This window comes from Sylvia atricapilla, chromosome Z (assembly GCF_009819655.1).
Source record: "Sylvia atricapilla isolate bSylAtr1 chromosome Z, bSylAtr1.pri, whole genome shotgun sequence".
NCBI classification, from domain to species: domain Eukaryota; kingdom Metazoa; phylum Chordata; class Aves; order Passeriformes; family Sylviidae; genus Sylvia; species Sylvia atricapilla.
In genome coordinates, this window is record NC_089174.1 from 6,556,571 (window position 1) to 6,572,734 (window position 16,164).

Consider the following 16,164-nt stretch of genomic DNA (forward strand, 5'->3'; position numbering starts at 1 on the left):
GTTTTTACTCAAGGCCCAGGGCTGATTTCTGTTAGTGTTAATGAAGTTTGTAAAAGAAAGTGTCTCTGTAATTGAATTATGCCTTTTTTACTCACTGGATATTCCCAGTTTCAGTTTGGATCCAGCTCTGGATGATGCACAGAGCTCAGCTAAAGCCCTTGAAAGATTCACCTGTGACTTTTCATCCTTACTCCAAAACCGCCTACAGTGTCTTAGTGGTTCCTAATTACAGCATCTTGTACATAAGAAAATTCTCCAGCTGGAATGTGGTGAGGCCATAAATCCTTCACTAATGTCATATTAACAGATGGAGCTGCTCCATTTGCAGGTGGTATGCATGGAACACACATGGATGTAAACAGACCAAGGCAGGGCTCTCATTTCCTTGGCTGTTTCCAGAGCTGCATCTTTGGGTGACAGAGCTGGGGCAAGAGCTGGAGCTCCAGGAATGGCTGAGGGAGCTGAGGGGGCTCAGCCTGGAGAAAAGGAGGCTCAGGGGGGACCCTGTGGCTCTGCACAACTCCCTGACAGGAGGGAGCAGCCAGGTGAAAGTTGTGCTCTTCTCCCAGGGAACAAGGGACAGGACAAGAGGAAATGGCCTCAAGCCGTGTCAGGTTGGACATCAGGAAGAATTTCTTCATGTAAAGGGTGGTGAAGAATTAGAAGGGGCTGCCCAGAGAGGGGGTGGAGTCCCCATCCCTGGAAGTCTTCAAAGAAACTACTGCATGTAACACTCAGTGTTATTGTTTATTTGACATGATGGTCTTCGGTCAAAGGTTGGACTTGATGATCTTGGAGGTCTTTCCAACCTTAATGATTCTGTGACTCACTGGAAGATTTAATGGATGTTGAATTGATGATGTGAACTCTCAGCAAGCCTTCCTGAGCCCAGGAGCACCAGCTCTATGGGTACTGCTTCCATTAAGGCAGGAAAGAGCTGTCCCTGTATGCACAGCCTTATCGACAGGCACAGAGGAAACACACACAGAACAAGTCAAACGAGCTTCACCACCCACTGCAGAGTTCTGCCAGGGCACTGGGGGCCCCTGCCAGCACAGCCTTGTGCATCTGGGAATGTCCTCACCCAGCCCAGGGCAGGGACAGCATCCAGTTTTGGACAGCACAGCCAAACGAGACATCCTCGTGTCCACATTCATTGCTAAACTGAGCTCAAACATGACTTGGTCACAGCAGGATCAAGCCTGGACTGTTTGAGAAGAAGCTGCCTCTTGCAGCAACATCTCCATGTGTAGGTGTGGGCTCTCCTGATGTGCAGCATTCCAGCAGGATGGCAGAGCCACTAAAGTTCCTACTAAAGAAGGGATCAGCGCACAGGGAGAATGCCAAGGATGAGGGTCTGGGTTTTCTTCAGCACTTTCCTGTTTAGGGTGTCCAAAAAGTAACAGCCCCAATTCAAACAAAAACAAACCCAGTCTGGGGGTCCTCCCCTACAGCAGCCCCTGGAAGAGCTGAGCCTCTGCCAGCCCACCTGGCCAGAGGGAGAAGTCCTGGAGTGGGTTTGAGGGAAAGAGTGCCTGAAAGGAAAGAGGGAGAATCCCGGATGCCACCCCTCAGTGCCAAGGCAAACACGAATCTCTGTCCAAAAATGTGTATTTGGCGGGTTCAGGAGAAGACACTCTGAGCTTTGAGCGGCTGTTGGTTTTCCTCCAGCAGCAGAGTGTGGCAATGCTGTTACAGACCTGCCAGGACTCCAGGTTCCTGACAGATCTCTGCCTGCCTCACTACAGTTACACCACACTCACATTTGGCCCTTCTGTCCTTTGGGGCTGCTGATCACCCTAGGCATGCTGCTCACTTGGCAGATGTTCCAGAGGACTGGAATTTCTTGTGGAATTCTGCTCTGTGATGCAATGGCTGTGTGGGCAGTGAGGTCTCTTCAACACTGACCTGATCACATCAGCAGGATCTCTGTGTCCTTCAGGCTCCCTCTTCTCATTCTTCCCACAGCTGGACACTGCAGAGAAAAGGTACTCCTGACTTTTCCCTGCATGGAAATAGGCAACTTTCCATTTAACCAACATTCCTGTTGCAGTGTTTTGTAACAAGGCATCAGTAGAAGTGAGTAATGTGTATTTTCTTTGCCACAGATCCTAATCTAACACTGCTGCAGTGGAGAGAAGCCTGCCAGGCAGTAGGGGAAGGCAGCAGAGCAAACAACATTTCCTCTCCAGACACAGATCCTCACTCGAGGGCCCAAATTTAATGGGAAAAACTTCCCTCCACAAAAGTTTAAACTGGCAGCACGCAGTTTTGCAGTCTTGTGGTCTGAAATCCAGATGGATTCAGTGTCAATAGCCCTAAGAAAATGCAGAAAGGTAAAAGAGGTCCCAGGTCACTGATTAGGGAAGGAATGGAGATGGAACACCAGAGCTGGAGAGTGAGGAAAAACAGGAGGAGGTGGTGAGGGAGGAATGCTTTACAAGATAGTTGGGAAAGGGCTGGAGGCAAGAAGCAGAACTTCAGACATCTGGATAAATATAAAATATCAAACTGGGAGAAGGTCTTTTGGAAAAGAGAGAGTTTGTAGTTTCTCTTTAACATCCCTGCATGACATATTTGTTTACTTTAATGGCACTTCTGTCAGTAATTGCACTGCTCATAAAAAAAAACCCAACTGCTGGATATACTGTATATTTAAAACAGTTAATTACTGGTTGTATTAATTACTGTTTCTTTACACCTTGAGTCCAGGCTGGGCTCAGCTGAGAGTTGTCACTGTGAGCTCTGCAGTAAGTGAGGCTCAGCTGACCGAATTCACACTTCAGTGCTGAACTCTGTGCATGGATTTAGGTCTAACAAAACATTACTCAGGTTTAAGGATCTGTGAGTGACCACTGAAATGCAGAACATGTGCTCACATGCTCTGCCAGCCTGCAGCCGCCTCCTCCTCCCAGCTCTGAGCCAGGATTATGCACACACACAGCACCTCCTACTTCAAAGTGGGAGACTACTTCAAAAACTAGGATAAATAGAACATCCCATTGTTCCCAGAAAATAAGGGAGGCTTCTCCTGGCATTAAAAAAAAAAAAAAAAAAAAAAAAAAAAAAGAGAGATAGAATAAATGTGAGCACATCTTATGGCTGGAGTTCTAAAAAAGTGTGTTAGAAGAGCTAAAAAACCTCCTACACGTTAAAAATTAATTTAGGATTGCTCAAAGAGGAGCTTCCAGGGGGATTATCTGCTGAGTCACTGCCTGGTGCAATACAAGGTACAAACTCACCTTCCAAAGCCTGGTCTTTAATATTCTTAGACTGTCTAGGCTCCTTATGTCATCACTGCTGCTAAAACGGAGGCATTGGGGTTTAGTGGTCCTTCTAAGAAATACAGTTGTCTTCTCTGTGGGTAAAGGTAACAGCATCATAGCCACCATGGCATTCCAGCTCTCCCTCTCTTTGACCAAATTTCTCCAGCCTCTAAAACAATTTGCTCCATGTATTTGTGATTTTTTTTAAGACAGTGTTGCCTTAACTTTACAGACACCAGAAGGATTGAAAGGACAATTAAGCATCAGGGGATAATCTCTTTCCTGCCAAGGTGATAAAGATGATCTCAGAATAAATACCAGGAAATTAACTCCAGGGTATTTTAATAGTAAAGAAAAGCAGAAATATTGCAGAATTCAAAAGAAGAAGTGATATGACTTCTTTAGATGGCTTGGGATTTCCAGGCCTAATTGCAATCAAAAAAAGGGCAAAAGTCTGAAAAAAAAACCTGGGCCAGGACTAAGGCAAAAAAGCGTTTTAGGAGTGAAGTGGGGGAATCACCCATGGAGTTCTCTAATATTTATTCAAATAGCCTGATGATTTCTAGAAGGGAAAAAAAGAAATCTCTCTTTTCTTATGTCTTCCCAACCTGGTATTCTACAAAACACACTCAGATTATTGTAGGAGGAGATGTGTTTGGAAGGAGTTTGTGCTGACTGAACTGAGAGTATCAGCTGTGTACAACTCTTTGATAATGCTGAAATTACTTTTTCCCAGACACTTTTTAAAGTGCATATATTAAACAAGTTTTGAACATGTTAAGATAAATTATTGTCACATACACTACAGAAATACACATTAAAAAAAATCTACAACAAAATTTATGAAAGTTCCAGTTTTCCAAACTTGAGTGCAGACAAATGTAAAACCCCCTTCCATTCTTTAACTTTTTTTTTTTTTTTTTTTTTTTTTTTTTTTTTTTTTTTTTTTTTTTTTTTTTTTCTCTCTGAGCACAGTATTTCCAGGTGTGTCCATCTCTTGCAACAGAGCATGGACAAAGAGGCAGCTGAGGTGTACAGACATTTGCCTTGATGAAAGGCAGGAGTCTATTTCTGTTCTATTCTAGTTTTATTTCTGTCTTCTTTTTCAAATAAAGGTGTTGGGTAATTGGAAGATAAACTCAATTTAAGCATGAAGTAATTACATTAGATTAAGATACCAAAAATTATTCATGGAATTTATCCACTGGCAGTTTGGAGTGTATAGATGTTGCATTGGTCATATCGGAAACTTCTTAATCTGTCCTAAATCTGTGTTCCAAGGACTCTGAGAGTAGAGCTTGACTTATTCCCAACATGCTAAAGCTAGGAAATAAGAAAATTGATTTTTCCCTGGTTTCTTGATAAAATGAGGTTAAAGTGTTTTCTGTTACTAGATCAAGTCAGTCTAAACAGATATAAAACAGTTTGTTCTTGTCTGACTGAAGTCAATGTCAAAATTCTTACAGACATGAAAGGCAGCAATATCAAACCTGTGATCTTGAAAGGAAACACAGTGTATTCCATCTGTGGAATAACAGGAACATGCTTTGAATGCTGGAATCCACACTGCACGTTGTTTACACTTAGAAGAATTACTTATTGCAATATTTGCATAAGTGTTCAGCTCTGTTTAATTACAGCTGTCTGTGAGGGAGGGCTCCGTGGTGTGGGCACCAGATTCAAACCAGATTTCTTTGTAGAGCTGTAAAGTCAGATTCTGGAGAGACGGACACAGATTTCCATCCATATGAAGAAGCAGATTGTTGCAGACAGTCTAATGCATGAAGCGTTTCATTCTCCCTTCTGAGGCACATCTGGAGGGCTGTGCCCAGGTCTGGGTTTCTTGAAGACAAAAAAAACCAAGGAGTGGCTGGAGAGGGTTCAGCAGAGGCCACGAAGATGATGAGGGGTCTGGAGCATCTCTCTGATGAGGAGAGTCTGTGGCAGCTGGGCTTGGATAGTCTGGAGAAGGGAAGACTGTGAGGGGATCTCATCAATCCATACCAGTATCTCCAAGGGGCACCGAGGGATGGCACCAGGCTCTGCTCTGTGGTGCCGGGGACAGGACAAGGAGCAATGGCCATTAGCTAAACCACAAGAAGTTCCACCTCAGTGTGAGGAAGAACTTCTTTCCATGGCACGGGCAGAGCACTGGGACAGGTGCCAGGGAGCCCCAGGAGAGGGTGAGGGAGCTGGGAAAGGGGCTCAGCCTGGAGAAAAGAAGGTTCAAGGGGAACTTGTGGCTCTGCACAACTCCCTGACAGGAGGGGACAGCCGGGGAACAGGGAACAGGGACAGGAGGAGAGGGAACGGCCTTAAGCTGTGCCAGGATGGGCTCAGGTTGGACAGCAGCAGGAATCTCTCCATGGAAAGGATGGTCAGCCCTTGGAAGGGGCTGCCCAGGGAGGTTTGGACTCTCCATCCCTGGGGTGGCTAAGGAAGGACTGGAGGTGGCACTTAGTGCTGTGGGCTGGTGACAAAGGCGGGGACCGGTCACAGGCTGGACTTGATGGTCTCAGAGGCCTTTTCCAGCCTCTCTGATCCCGTCGCTCCATGTGGGCACCCGCTCCCGGCGCCTGAGGCGAGCCGCAGGGCGCTGGAGCCGTGTGCGGGCGCGGCCGCCAGGGGGCGCTCCCGGCAGCGCCCGTGGGCGGGGCCGGGGGCGTGGCCACCGCAGACCCCGCCCCACCCTCCGCGCTGTCCCCGCTGCCGCTCCGGGACGCGGCAGCAGCGCCGGCGCCATGGTGAAGATCGCCTTCAACTCGCCCTTCGCCCTCAAGGATGAGCCCAAAAAGGAGGCGGCCGAGGCGCTGGTGGCCGACAAGGTGCGGGCACAGGGGTGTCCCGGCCGGCGGCGGCGGGAGGAGCGGGGCGGTGTGAGGGGGGGCGCGAGGAGACGGAGCCGCCGCCATTTTCTGGCGGCCGGGGGGAAGCGGCGGCAGCGGCGGCCGCGGGGCTCTCGCTCGTGTGGCGGTCTCTCCGCCGCGCCCTGCCCGGGGCTGAGGGAACGGCTCCCCTCAGCCGTGACACGCCGCAGGGCCGCGGTGCTGTCCCTCTCCGCAGCCCTGTCGCGGTGCGATGTCCCGTGACACCCCCGGCCCAGCGCCGGCACCGGGTGTTTATGTCGAGCTGGGCCCGTGCCAGCGCAGCGTTTCCTGACGGGCGCTTTAAAGCTCCCTGCTCGGCGCAGGGCCGGCCGGGCAGCGCAGGGAGAGCCCTCCGCTGGTGCTGGCAGCGCTCGGCCGGCGCCTTGCAGGCAAACAAAGCGGGCTGAGGCTCGTCCTCCGCTCCCGGCGGCGCTCGCAGCCTCCCGGCAGCTGCGGTGAGGCGTCGGTGTTGCGCTTAAATTAAGAAACCTGCCATAAAGGGTTTTAAATAGAAACCCAGTCGAGCACCCTGTGGTTGGCTTTTCCTTCCCAGAGAGCTGCGCGTCGCCCGCTTGAGTGGAACTTTCCCAGTTTGTGGGAAAATTGTTTTGAAGGTGTCTTGCGTTTTAGGCAGATGGAGAGGCTCGGCCTGTAGGTAAATACATCGGTGGCTCTAGATGGGGAAGATGGCACGGGCTGAGTTTATTTGCAATCGGAGAGTAAGAAAATTTTAAAAACAACAAAGCTTGTGGTGTTGGACTCCAGTTCTGGTTTGGGTTTTTTTTTTTTTTTTTTTTTTTTTTTTTCCTTCTAAGCTTTAATCAGGAAAGCAGCTTCCCTACCAGCCTACACAGCTTCACCTGAAATAGCCTTCCTTTGGAAGGGGAAGGGATGCAGAGCGATTTTCTTGCTCAGTGGGCTCTTCTGAGCTGTCGGTTTGATGTGTGCACATTTAATACAGTGGCACCCAATTACAGGATCAAAAGGAGAGAAAGTAGGAAAACAAGGCAGATAAAGGATTTAAAATTTGAAGGTGTCGTTAGCCTGGCCAGTTTCTTGTAGGAAGAACTCCTCAGCTACTCCTAAGGCAACTGGTTATACATGTATATTTACTAGCCCTGGACTGTGAAAGCTCTGACTGGAATAGTTCTAATAAACACACCCCTTTTTCTGTTCTCATGAGAGCTGCTCCTCTCAGTTTGGAATATTCTGTGTGTTTGCACCCAGGTACATGGGACTTTAACAACTCTTCACTCTGACTTCAGGGCTTGGAGTTGCATGTAAACATCAAGTTCATAATTTTACTCCAAGACAAACTTGTTGGAGTGGTTGTTAATGTCTTCTTTAGCTGGAATATTTGTGCAGGGCAAACAAGCTTAAAGGTTAATGTTGGCTGAAACAGCACAATAAAAGTCCCTGGAGTATCTGCACAAAACCCTTGAGCTTGCAGAATATTCTCCCTGCAGGTTCTTTGGGCTGTCAGCAGTGTTAAAACAAGTGATTTTTCTTCTTGTCTCTTATCCCTCCTTTGCCTTGGTTGTTACAGCTTAGAACTGCATTTTCTCTGTAGGTTTTTGACTTTTACCTGTTACTTTTGTGCAGAGGTTTTGTAACCTGCTCGAGCAAAATCTTTCTGTTGTGTTCTCACAGCAGCTCTGTCAACTCTTCTCTCTCAGGTTCAGCTGCCCACGTTGCTGCTTAATATGCTCAAGTAGCTTCGCTTTGTTTGAAATAGGTGTAGTGCAAGTGTAGCTAATTAGATGTCGACATCACCCCTGCGCTGGGATGGCTGCAGTGCAAAACTGGTGCAGACTGGTGTGTTCAAGTAGGGACAGGCTGGATGAGTAAGGTGCTCCAAGGTGGAGGTGAAGGTGGGAGAACGCAGAGAGAACAGAATTAATCTCCATCTTACAGCTGCTTAACCCTGAAAGGTGATTTTCACACAGTGCCACAGAAATGTGGCGTCATTCCGGCTTGAAACCAGGGTTTGGCTTTTTGTAGTTCGTTTCTTTTTAAACAAATGCTTCACATGCCAATTGTAGCAGCTTGTGCCCTGCTGAACCAACATTTCTGTGTTTGGAGGATGCGCGAGTGGAATGTGGGAGTATTGACTTTCACAAAACAGCTTGGGGTTTGTTTCAGCACTTGCATAACTGAGGGCTTTGACTTTTATGCTGCTGCATCTTGCTGAGCATGGAAATATTGCAGCCCTGGTGATAATGCTGGCACTTGCTGGGAGCACAGGTCACTAAATGTGTTGGGTTCTGCAAGACCCAAATAAAGAAAGGCCATGGAAGCTGCTGTGCCCTGCCCAGCCACTGATTCTGGGAACACCTCAAAGGAAAAGATCTTTTACTGTGAAATTGAATTTTCTTCCTTCCTGACTGGGACAAAGAGCAGATCTTGAAAGCAAGCTATTAAATCCTGGAGTCAGGAATCATTAAAGGGGCATTCTTGACCAAATATAGGGGTTATCTAAACACTTTGGGTTTGGTGGTTGTTTTTGTGTTTTGTTTGTTCCTTTTAAAGACTCAAGCCCAGTGTGTGATTTCAGGAGAGAATGTCTCTTCTGATTGTTTGGTGTTTGACAGCACTTTTGCTGTTGTCATCACTTGGCTTGCAGCTGGAAGTCTGGGAAGGTGCTGCAGGAACTCTGAAGGTTAAACTTTCCTTTCAGACAGCACCTCTGCCTTTGCAGTGAGGATTGCACAACTCACCACCACCTGAGAGTCGTTTCCTTTGGGTGCAATCATGTTTGTTTGAGGGAACATTGGGTGGCAGAAAACATGCTGCTGAGCTAAAAAGAGAAGTTTCAGGCTGTTGGAAACAAAACTTCCTGGGATTTGGGTAAGAGAAAGGTTATTTTGAGGCCGCAGGGTAGGATGTGCCACAGGGACTTGTTTTTATTTGGTATAATTGGAAGCTGTGTTTAAGCTGATGAGTCGTTTTCTTTCATAATGGACTTTGCTTGTGCATATTAAAAGTTCCAAAAACCTGGTGACTCGTGTCAGTTGTCTGTTCCCCAGCCAAGAGACAAAGTTGCATCTTGGCTTCTGTTAATCCAGCTTTGGGAGGAAAAGTGATGCTAATGCACACGATATCGAGAGGAGGATGGGAAGAGGCCTGAAGACACTGTGTATGTTTAATGACCTTGATCTACAAATCCTGCTTTTTGTATTAGAGTGTGACTGCAGCACAAGATCTTTTGTGACAGTTATTTAAGTTTTGTGCATCTCAAATAGTTTCTGGACAAAGGTTTGTCTAGAACACATCCTCTGACTCAGAAAATACTCTCAGTGCTGTTTGGAAACTGATCTTAATCTGATGCAGTAACATTTCGTGCGAATGTTTTATTTTATGATGCTGACTTGTAATTCCCACACCTAGAAGAAATAGGACATGGTGGATCAAAGTGAAACAGTTGATAGCAACTCACTTTAAATTCAGAGCAGCTGCCCATTGTCAGTTCTCCCTTTCTTTATTTAAAGGACCCAGAAGTTGCCACACACAGGGGTGAAAACTCATCTGGAAGATGTCTCTTGACTCTGCTGGGCCTGGCCTTCATCTTGGCAGGGGTTGTTGTGGGTGGAGCCTGCATCTACAAGTACTTCATGCCAAAGGTAATCTGAGAGTTCTTTTTTGTTTAAACAGCACTGGTTAGAAAAATGTATAAAGGGATTATCACTAGACTGGAAAGAGGATGGGGACATGACAGCTGTGTGTCCTTTGGGTGTGACAGACCCGTGCTCGGTCTCAGCAGACAGACGTGCAGTGTTAAAGCTGATCTGTGTCTTACCTGCCCTTGCTCGTGTCCCAGCACAAGGTGTACCGTGGGGAGATGTGCTACTTTGAGAACGAGGGCCGGGAGCGCGCGGTGGAGCCGTACTTCCTGCCCATCGCCGAGGAGGCCGACATCCGCGAGGACGACAACATCGCCATCATCGACGTGCCCGTGCCCAAGTTCTCCGACAGCGACCCCGCCGCCATCGTGCACGACTTCGACAGGGTCAGTGTGGGGGCAGCTCCCTCTCAGCACAGCCTGCAACTCGGGCTTAAGCGTGGCAGAGCTGACCCTGTGAACTCTGCAACAGTGGGATTAACTCTGCACGGGTGGTACGCTCGCTGTGGGCAGGAGCTCTGAGTTGTTTCCTAGAAAAGTGCATCTCAGTGCTGGGGGCAGCTTTGTCGTTGCCCGTGGGAGATCTGCAAGTGCTGCTTGTTAGATCAGGAATCCCGTGTAAATAGAGAACATCATAAATGTGAGTTAAGGGAATGAGGGCCCAGCACCATGTTGCAGCAAAATGTAGAATTGCAAACAGGTGTGGGACTTGGAGAAGGGCATTGGAAAATCACTTCAAGCAGCTGAAACCTACAACCTGACAGTGCTGTGGTAGTTGCAACAAGTTTCTGTAAGGCAAGGAGGAGAGGGTGGCTTTCATTTGACTTTTTTATCAAAGTTGTGTTGATAGTGTTAACATCTATCCTCAGTCAGCTGTGAAACCTCTTGGAGGTTGGTTGTAAATCCAGCCTTGGCAATGCAGATAGAATAAACAGATAATTCTTGTTGCTGCAGTTCTTGTGGTCAGTGGCAAAGCTGATGAGATTTTTGTAGGGACTAACACTTTCCTGAAGAACTATTTAAAGGGAATCATTGTTTATCAGCAGCTGGATACCTTTTGTTTGCACTGTGCTTAATTAGACCTTTTCAGTTATGAGATCATACTCCCAAATACTTCCTCTGTGTTAGTACAAACTGTACTCCTTTACAATAGTGGCAGAAGCTGCTTTTATATTCAGCTTTCTCTTATGCAGGAAAGTTCTTTAAACTATTGCTGTAACCACTTGGTTTGCCAAGGTGGTAACAGTTCAGTTCTTACACTGGGCAATTCCTGAATGCATCACTTTTGTAGTAGCTGTGACTGATCTAGCTTCTTTAGCTTGCCTTGCTCCTGGTGGAATTGTGTTCTCCTAATCAAAGGCCCCCTGACTAATTGAAAATTTGTTTTTAAAACAGCTTTTGACAGCATATCTCGACCTGCAGCTGGGGAACTGCTACGTGATCCCACTGAACACTTCCATAGTCATGCCTCCAAGGAACCTGATGGATCTCTTTGCCAAGCTGGCGGTATGTGGGAGCTTTGCTGCTGGGTTCTGCTGACAGACTGCCTTTTGCCAAGAGTGCTGGGTGCTGCTCTTGAACTCCAGGCCCTTGCTAGAACAGTCCTCCCTCCATCAAAGTCCATAATCCCCTGGCTCAGTCACTGCACTGAAGTTAAGGCCAGCTGTCAGTGTATATTATGTTGAGTAGATTCATGCCTAATGCTCTTATTAATACCTGGCTTTATGAGAGCTGAAAGCAACCAGCAGATAAGGTTAAATTTAGCTGTTAGAAAGGAATTTGATAAAGCTCCAAATATCATTGAAAGCCTAAACCTGAGAGTTACTCCCGGCAAGCTCGCTCGCCCCGTGAGGGTTTTGCTGAAAAGAACAATGTGAACTTGTTCCCCAGTTATTGGCGCTGCAGTTATGAGATCACCACAAGCATTTGACTCTTCAGTGACTAAAACTGGTGTTTTTCCAAGATGATTTATGGGTCAAGTTGATAGGGCTTGCTGCTGCTTCCCAGTTAAATGCAATACTTGGCTATCATGCATCAAATGGACTTTTTAAAAAAATCATTGGCTCTCTTACACCCGGTTCTAGAGGCCACTGGTCTAGTTCAGCTTGTCGCCTTTTTTTTTTTTTTTTTTTTTTTTTTTTGTCTCCATGGAAACAAACTGCAAGTGTATGTCCCTGCTCCTGGTTTTAGGAGTTTAGGAGTTAGAGGTTAGGAAGCTGTTTTGGTAGTGCTTTTGTTTTGTGGTAGTGTTTGGAAGATTTTTTTGGAGCATCTGGTAATGCCTTTTGTAGATTACCTTGCCTTTTTTATATTAGAAGTACATTGCCTCCAACCTGCAGTCTTTCACAATATTTTGTTTCTCTTTTAGCTGCAAACTTTGTGTGCAGATAAACCTCCCCAGGTTCAATTTACATTTTCTTCACGTGGGGCTTGCAGAGTTAATTGTGCTTTGTTTGGGTGTAACTGCAGCTGTTTGAAATGGCCTGGTCAGTTTTTAACTTCCCTGGTATGCAACTGGTTGAGCTCAGAGTATCTTGGTATTAAAAGTCAGGAAAACTGAACTCTGCTGCTTGAATCCCTTCCAAAGCAAAGAGTGAAATGTAGTTGCTTGTCTGCTGTTGGCAGCAGTTTGTACCTTCAGGCTTTGTCTCTTCCAGACTGGCTCTTACCTGCCCCAGACGTACCTGGTGCGTGAGGAGATGGTGGTTACAGAGGAGATCGATAACGTGTCTGACCTGGGCATCTTCATCTACCAGCTCTGTGTGGGGAAAGAGACCTTCAGGCTTCAGCGCAGAGACCAAATCATGGGTAAGCTCCCCTCAGGAAAAAGCACGTGCGTTGTTTAACTAGGGAAGGGTTAAACACTTAAACCTGGGGATTTCTTATTCTGTGGAATCTGGGTGTTCAGCAGAAGCTGAGGCTACTCCTGGCCCTGCTGGGTATTTCCCCTCCCTTCATGTCTGAATATAAAGTGTCACTTGAATATGCTGAGAAGGTTTCAGTTACACAATTACAGGTTACGTGCCCAAAGCAAATTTAAGTCTGTTCCTGTTCCAATTTATGGTTAAAGTTATAAGTTTGACCTCAAAATTCATATAATCCATCAGATAATGTGAGTCTCTGTAGGCGCAGCTTATTCTGTCCTTGTCCTATCTAAAACTGGGTTACAGGAGCACCAAATAAAAACATTTTCTTCTGCTTTACTTGCTCTGGAAAAAAAGTAATTGAACACTGGGCTCTGGACATCCCATACTTCCTCTCTGAAAGAGGAAGGACACTTCAGAGGAACTGCTGAGCTCTGGTTCTTTATTCCCTGTGTGCTCCTGCAACCCCCTGACAGGGACTAAGCTGTCTGTGCTCTGATCTACAGGGAGAAGGCCTGGGAGGCAGAAATCTGATGCTGTGAATTTTGTTTCAGTGTAGCTCAAAGCATTTCATATTTGCAGCTCCCACCAAACACAGTGAGCTAACCCTTTGTCAGTTAGAGCCTTTCAGAATGCAAATGTTTGGTTTGTCAGGACTCTGTGCTCTGGTTTGGCTGCCAAGCTCTTAGGCAAGAGTTTCCTCAGCGCAGTTGCAGCATCAGGAGCCACATCTTGCTGCACACAACATCCTGTTGTGGATGGGAGCAGGGCTCCCTCTGTGGGAGCAGCAGAGGGGTTCTGTGTAGGGCACTTGAAGGAACACTAAATGCTGCCCTCATGGGGGGCAGAGGCGTGTGACTGAGCTGTTGTGAGAATGATTTTGGGAACAAGGCTAAATTGACAGCTGCTGTATCTGTAGACAGCCCTGTGAAGAGTGTTTATGATGTTCCCTGAAATCATCCTGCTCTAACACGTTGTTGACATCTTTGCTGCAGTGTAAAAGATTCCTGCAGAGAACTTGCACAAAAGGATTCTGGAAAATGGAAAATGTTTCCTGGTACAGCTGCTGTGCTGTAACTCCTTGTTCACCTGTGGAAGGGAGAGGGTGGGAAATATGATCAAATTGCGGAGAAAATTGTTCAGGGACAAGTCTTGCCTTGCCTTCCCTGTCTCATTTCTAGCACACAGTGTACAGGCCATGCCACAGAAATGAGACTGCAATGGATAAACTCCTGGGACTTTTCTGGAAAAGTCATTTTGTTTATTCTCATTTAGCTAATGCTGCCTGGGCTCTCAGCTTTTGTGGAGTTTGTGTGTTCATCTGTTAGATCAAACTGACCTCTGGTGCTGTGTCAGTTCTATGGAGTTGAAACTTGGAGGCATGGGAGAAACCCAGGTCATGCTCTTAGTTGGGCTCTGGAAAATTCACCTCCATTCTGATGCCTTGGAATTGAAGGACAGCCTGGATTTTAGGTGTTTATAAACCAAAGCAGTGCCCTGTTGGGGTTGGGTTAAGAGTTGGTGCTTCTCTTGCTTGATCTGAGCAATTCTCTGCTTATTAAGCAAACTAAATCCTTCTGAATTACTGCAGATGGAAGTGATTGAGGAGGGCAGCTCTTTGATGATAGGACTGCTGTGTTCCTGTCTCTTGCTGAGCCACAGCTGAAAGAGGCAAACTGCCTGGGTCAGACCCAGCGCTGGCATGTCCCAGAATAGAGAAAATCACTTTAATAGTGTTAGGAGGAACCAGAGTGAGGTAAATCCTCCCAAGGTGAAGTGCTCTGCAAAGCGCACTCTGTGCAAATGCGCACGGTGAGGGAGGGATTTGGGATGGAAAACAACCCCATAGCAGGCTCTGGTGGCAATTCCTGGCTGGAGCAGCACAGTGCACTGAACGACTGAGCCCTGGCAATGTTTGCTGTGGGCTGTGGATCCCTTCACTCAGCCTCTTGTCCTCTCTCATCCCCAGGTGTGCAGAAACGGGCAGCGGAGAACTGTCACTCAATCAGACACTTTGAAAACTCTTTCGTGGTTGAGACAAAGATCTGTCAGCAGTGAAAGGTGACAGATGGGAGGTGACCAGGTCACACCTTCTTGGAGAAGTCAGCATTAGACATCGACTTCTGCAATTAAACCGTGCAGTGATAATCAAAAGCCTTATGCATTTTCTGTGTATTGCTTGTATTTCAGAAGACAAGAGTCACCATTTCAGCTTTTGTTGATCCTTGGTATAACTTTTTAGTTGTCTCATGTAAAACTTAAATTTGAGTAAGGTTTTTTTTTTTTAGAAGGCTAATAACCAGTTTATCTGTTGAATGTGTTTGATTTAGTGTAATCTGGGAATGGCAGAAAAATATATATATATAAAAATGTTAACCAGTTCCTTGGCTGGAACCAGTTATGTTCACCTTAACTTTCACAGAATGATTAATATTAATAATCTGTGGTTTGCACATCTTGTGTAGTTCTGTAGAATAGCTCTGCACTCCGTATCTTGGCTCAAAAACCTTCCCGATCTGGCTCATTAAAGGTTTATTTTAACGACCATGTGTGCAGCATGTAAAATCCAAGCTCAGTGATCAGAAACCTTTAACACTACCCTGTTTCTTTTTGTGCAATTACTGTATTGAATTCGTATGTATATTTGGAACCTTCCCTGAGCTTATGTTGAGTTCTTCTCCCTTAGTTTGGTTTTGTGGCATTTAGTTGTTAAATTCTGATAGAGTTGCTCTTAAAGCTTGTCAGTATTTTTGGTTATTACTTGGTTTATCCTGTAATTTCCTATTTCCAGGATCTGTTCTGGTATAGCTCACTTGTGAACGTGACTGTAGTTGTAAACTTAAACTACTTGGGCTGATATAAAACTTTTTAGATCAACTTTTTATGAGCAAGTAGCATTACTGCTGCAGTCAGAGCATTGTTCCCTTTTTTTGGAAAGCTGCAGTCTACAGAGAATGAAGAGTTAGTGTCCTGCAGTTAATGAACTCTAGAGTTTTATTAAGGGACTTTATATTGGCATAAATTCTGCAACCCTATAATAAATGTTTCTCTAAAACTTTGGTGTTTGTGTTGTATTTGGTGCTCAGAGGTCAGGGGGATGATGCTTTGGGCCCGGGGCAGTGTGCATTGCTCTTTTTTTACCCCTCTTAGTTCTTTAGGAGCTTGTGAAGCTGAATTTCTTCTTCCTGCTGCTGTTGGAAATGCTTTGTGGTGCCAGACAAGCTCGAGAAACAGAGGGGAAAAACAGACAGCTCTCTCCAAACAGGATCCCCCAGGGGCAGCTCAGGGGGTGTTCACTGGAAGGGCAGGGTGTATTTACAATTCATTTCAATACTGCTGGTGATGAGGCTGTGATTGAAGGTTTGCCTGTCCCAGGGTGTTGGTGGGTGTTAATGAGGGGCTGAACAGAGGTTAATGAACCCTCAGCTCTGACCCTGAGCTTTGCTGGAAGCTCAGACAGGAGAGTCCTGCCCTGAAAGTGCTGGGGCTCGGAGCTAAAGTGTTGCTGAACCCTTGTGGCTTTCCTGGAAGGTGCCTGGGATTGTGCA

General features: G+C 46.3%; 1 protein-coding gene across 1 annotated transcript; it reads left to right on the forward strand.

The window, feature by feature from the left end:
• Positions 1-5,933: 5,933 nt before the first annotated feature.
• On the forward strand, positions 5,934-15,671 carry ITM2A (integral membrane protein 2A). The gene is made up of 6 exons (XM_066339251.1): positions 5,934-6,091; positions 9,622-9,753; positions 9,951-10,139; positions 11,148-11,258; positions 12,410-12,560; positions 14,586-15,671. The coding sequence occupies exons 1-6, from the start codon at positions 6,008-6,010 to the stop codon at positions 14,672-14,674; spliced, it is 756 nt and encodes a 251-aa protein (XP_066195348.1). The 5' UTR covers positions 5,934-6,007; the 3' UTR covers positions 14,675-15,671.
• The last annotated feature ends 493 nt before the right edge of the window (positions 15,672-16,164 follow it).

Coding starts and splice junctions, on each gene's coding strand:
- ITM2A (XM_066339251.1), top strand. CDS start 6,008: ATGGTGAAGATCGCCTTCAACTCGCCCTTCGCCCTCAAGGATGAGCCC. Junction 10,140..11,147: donor TCGTGCACGACTTCGACAGG/GTCAGTGTGGGG, acceptor TTTTTAAAACAG/CTTTTGACAGCATATCTCGA. Junction 11,259..12,409: donor ATCTCTTTGCCAAGCTGGCG/GTATGTGGGAGC, acceptor TGTCTCTTCCAG/ACTGGCTCTTACCTGCCCCA.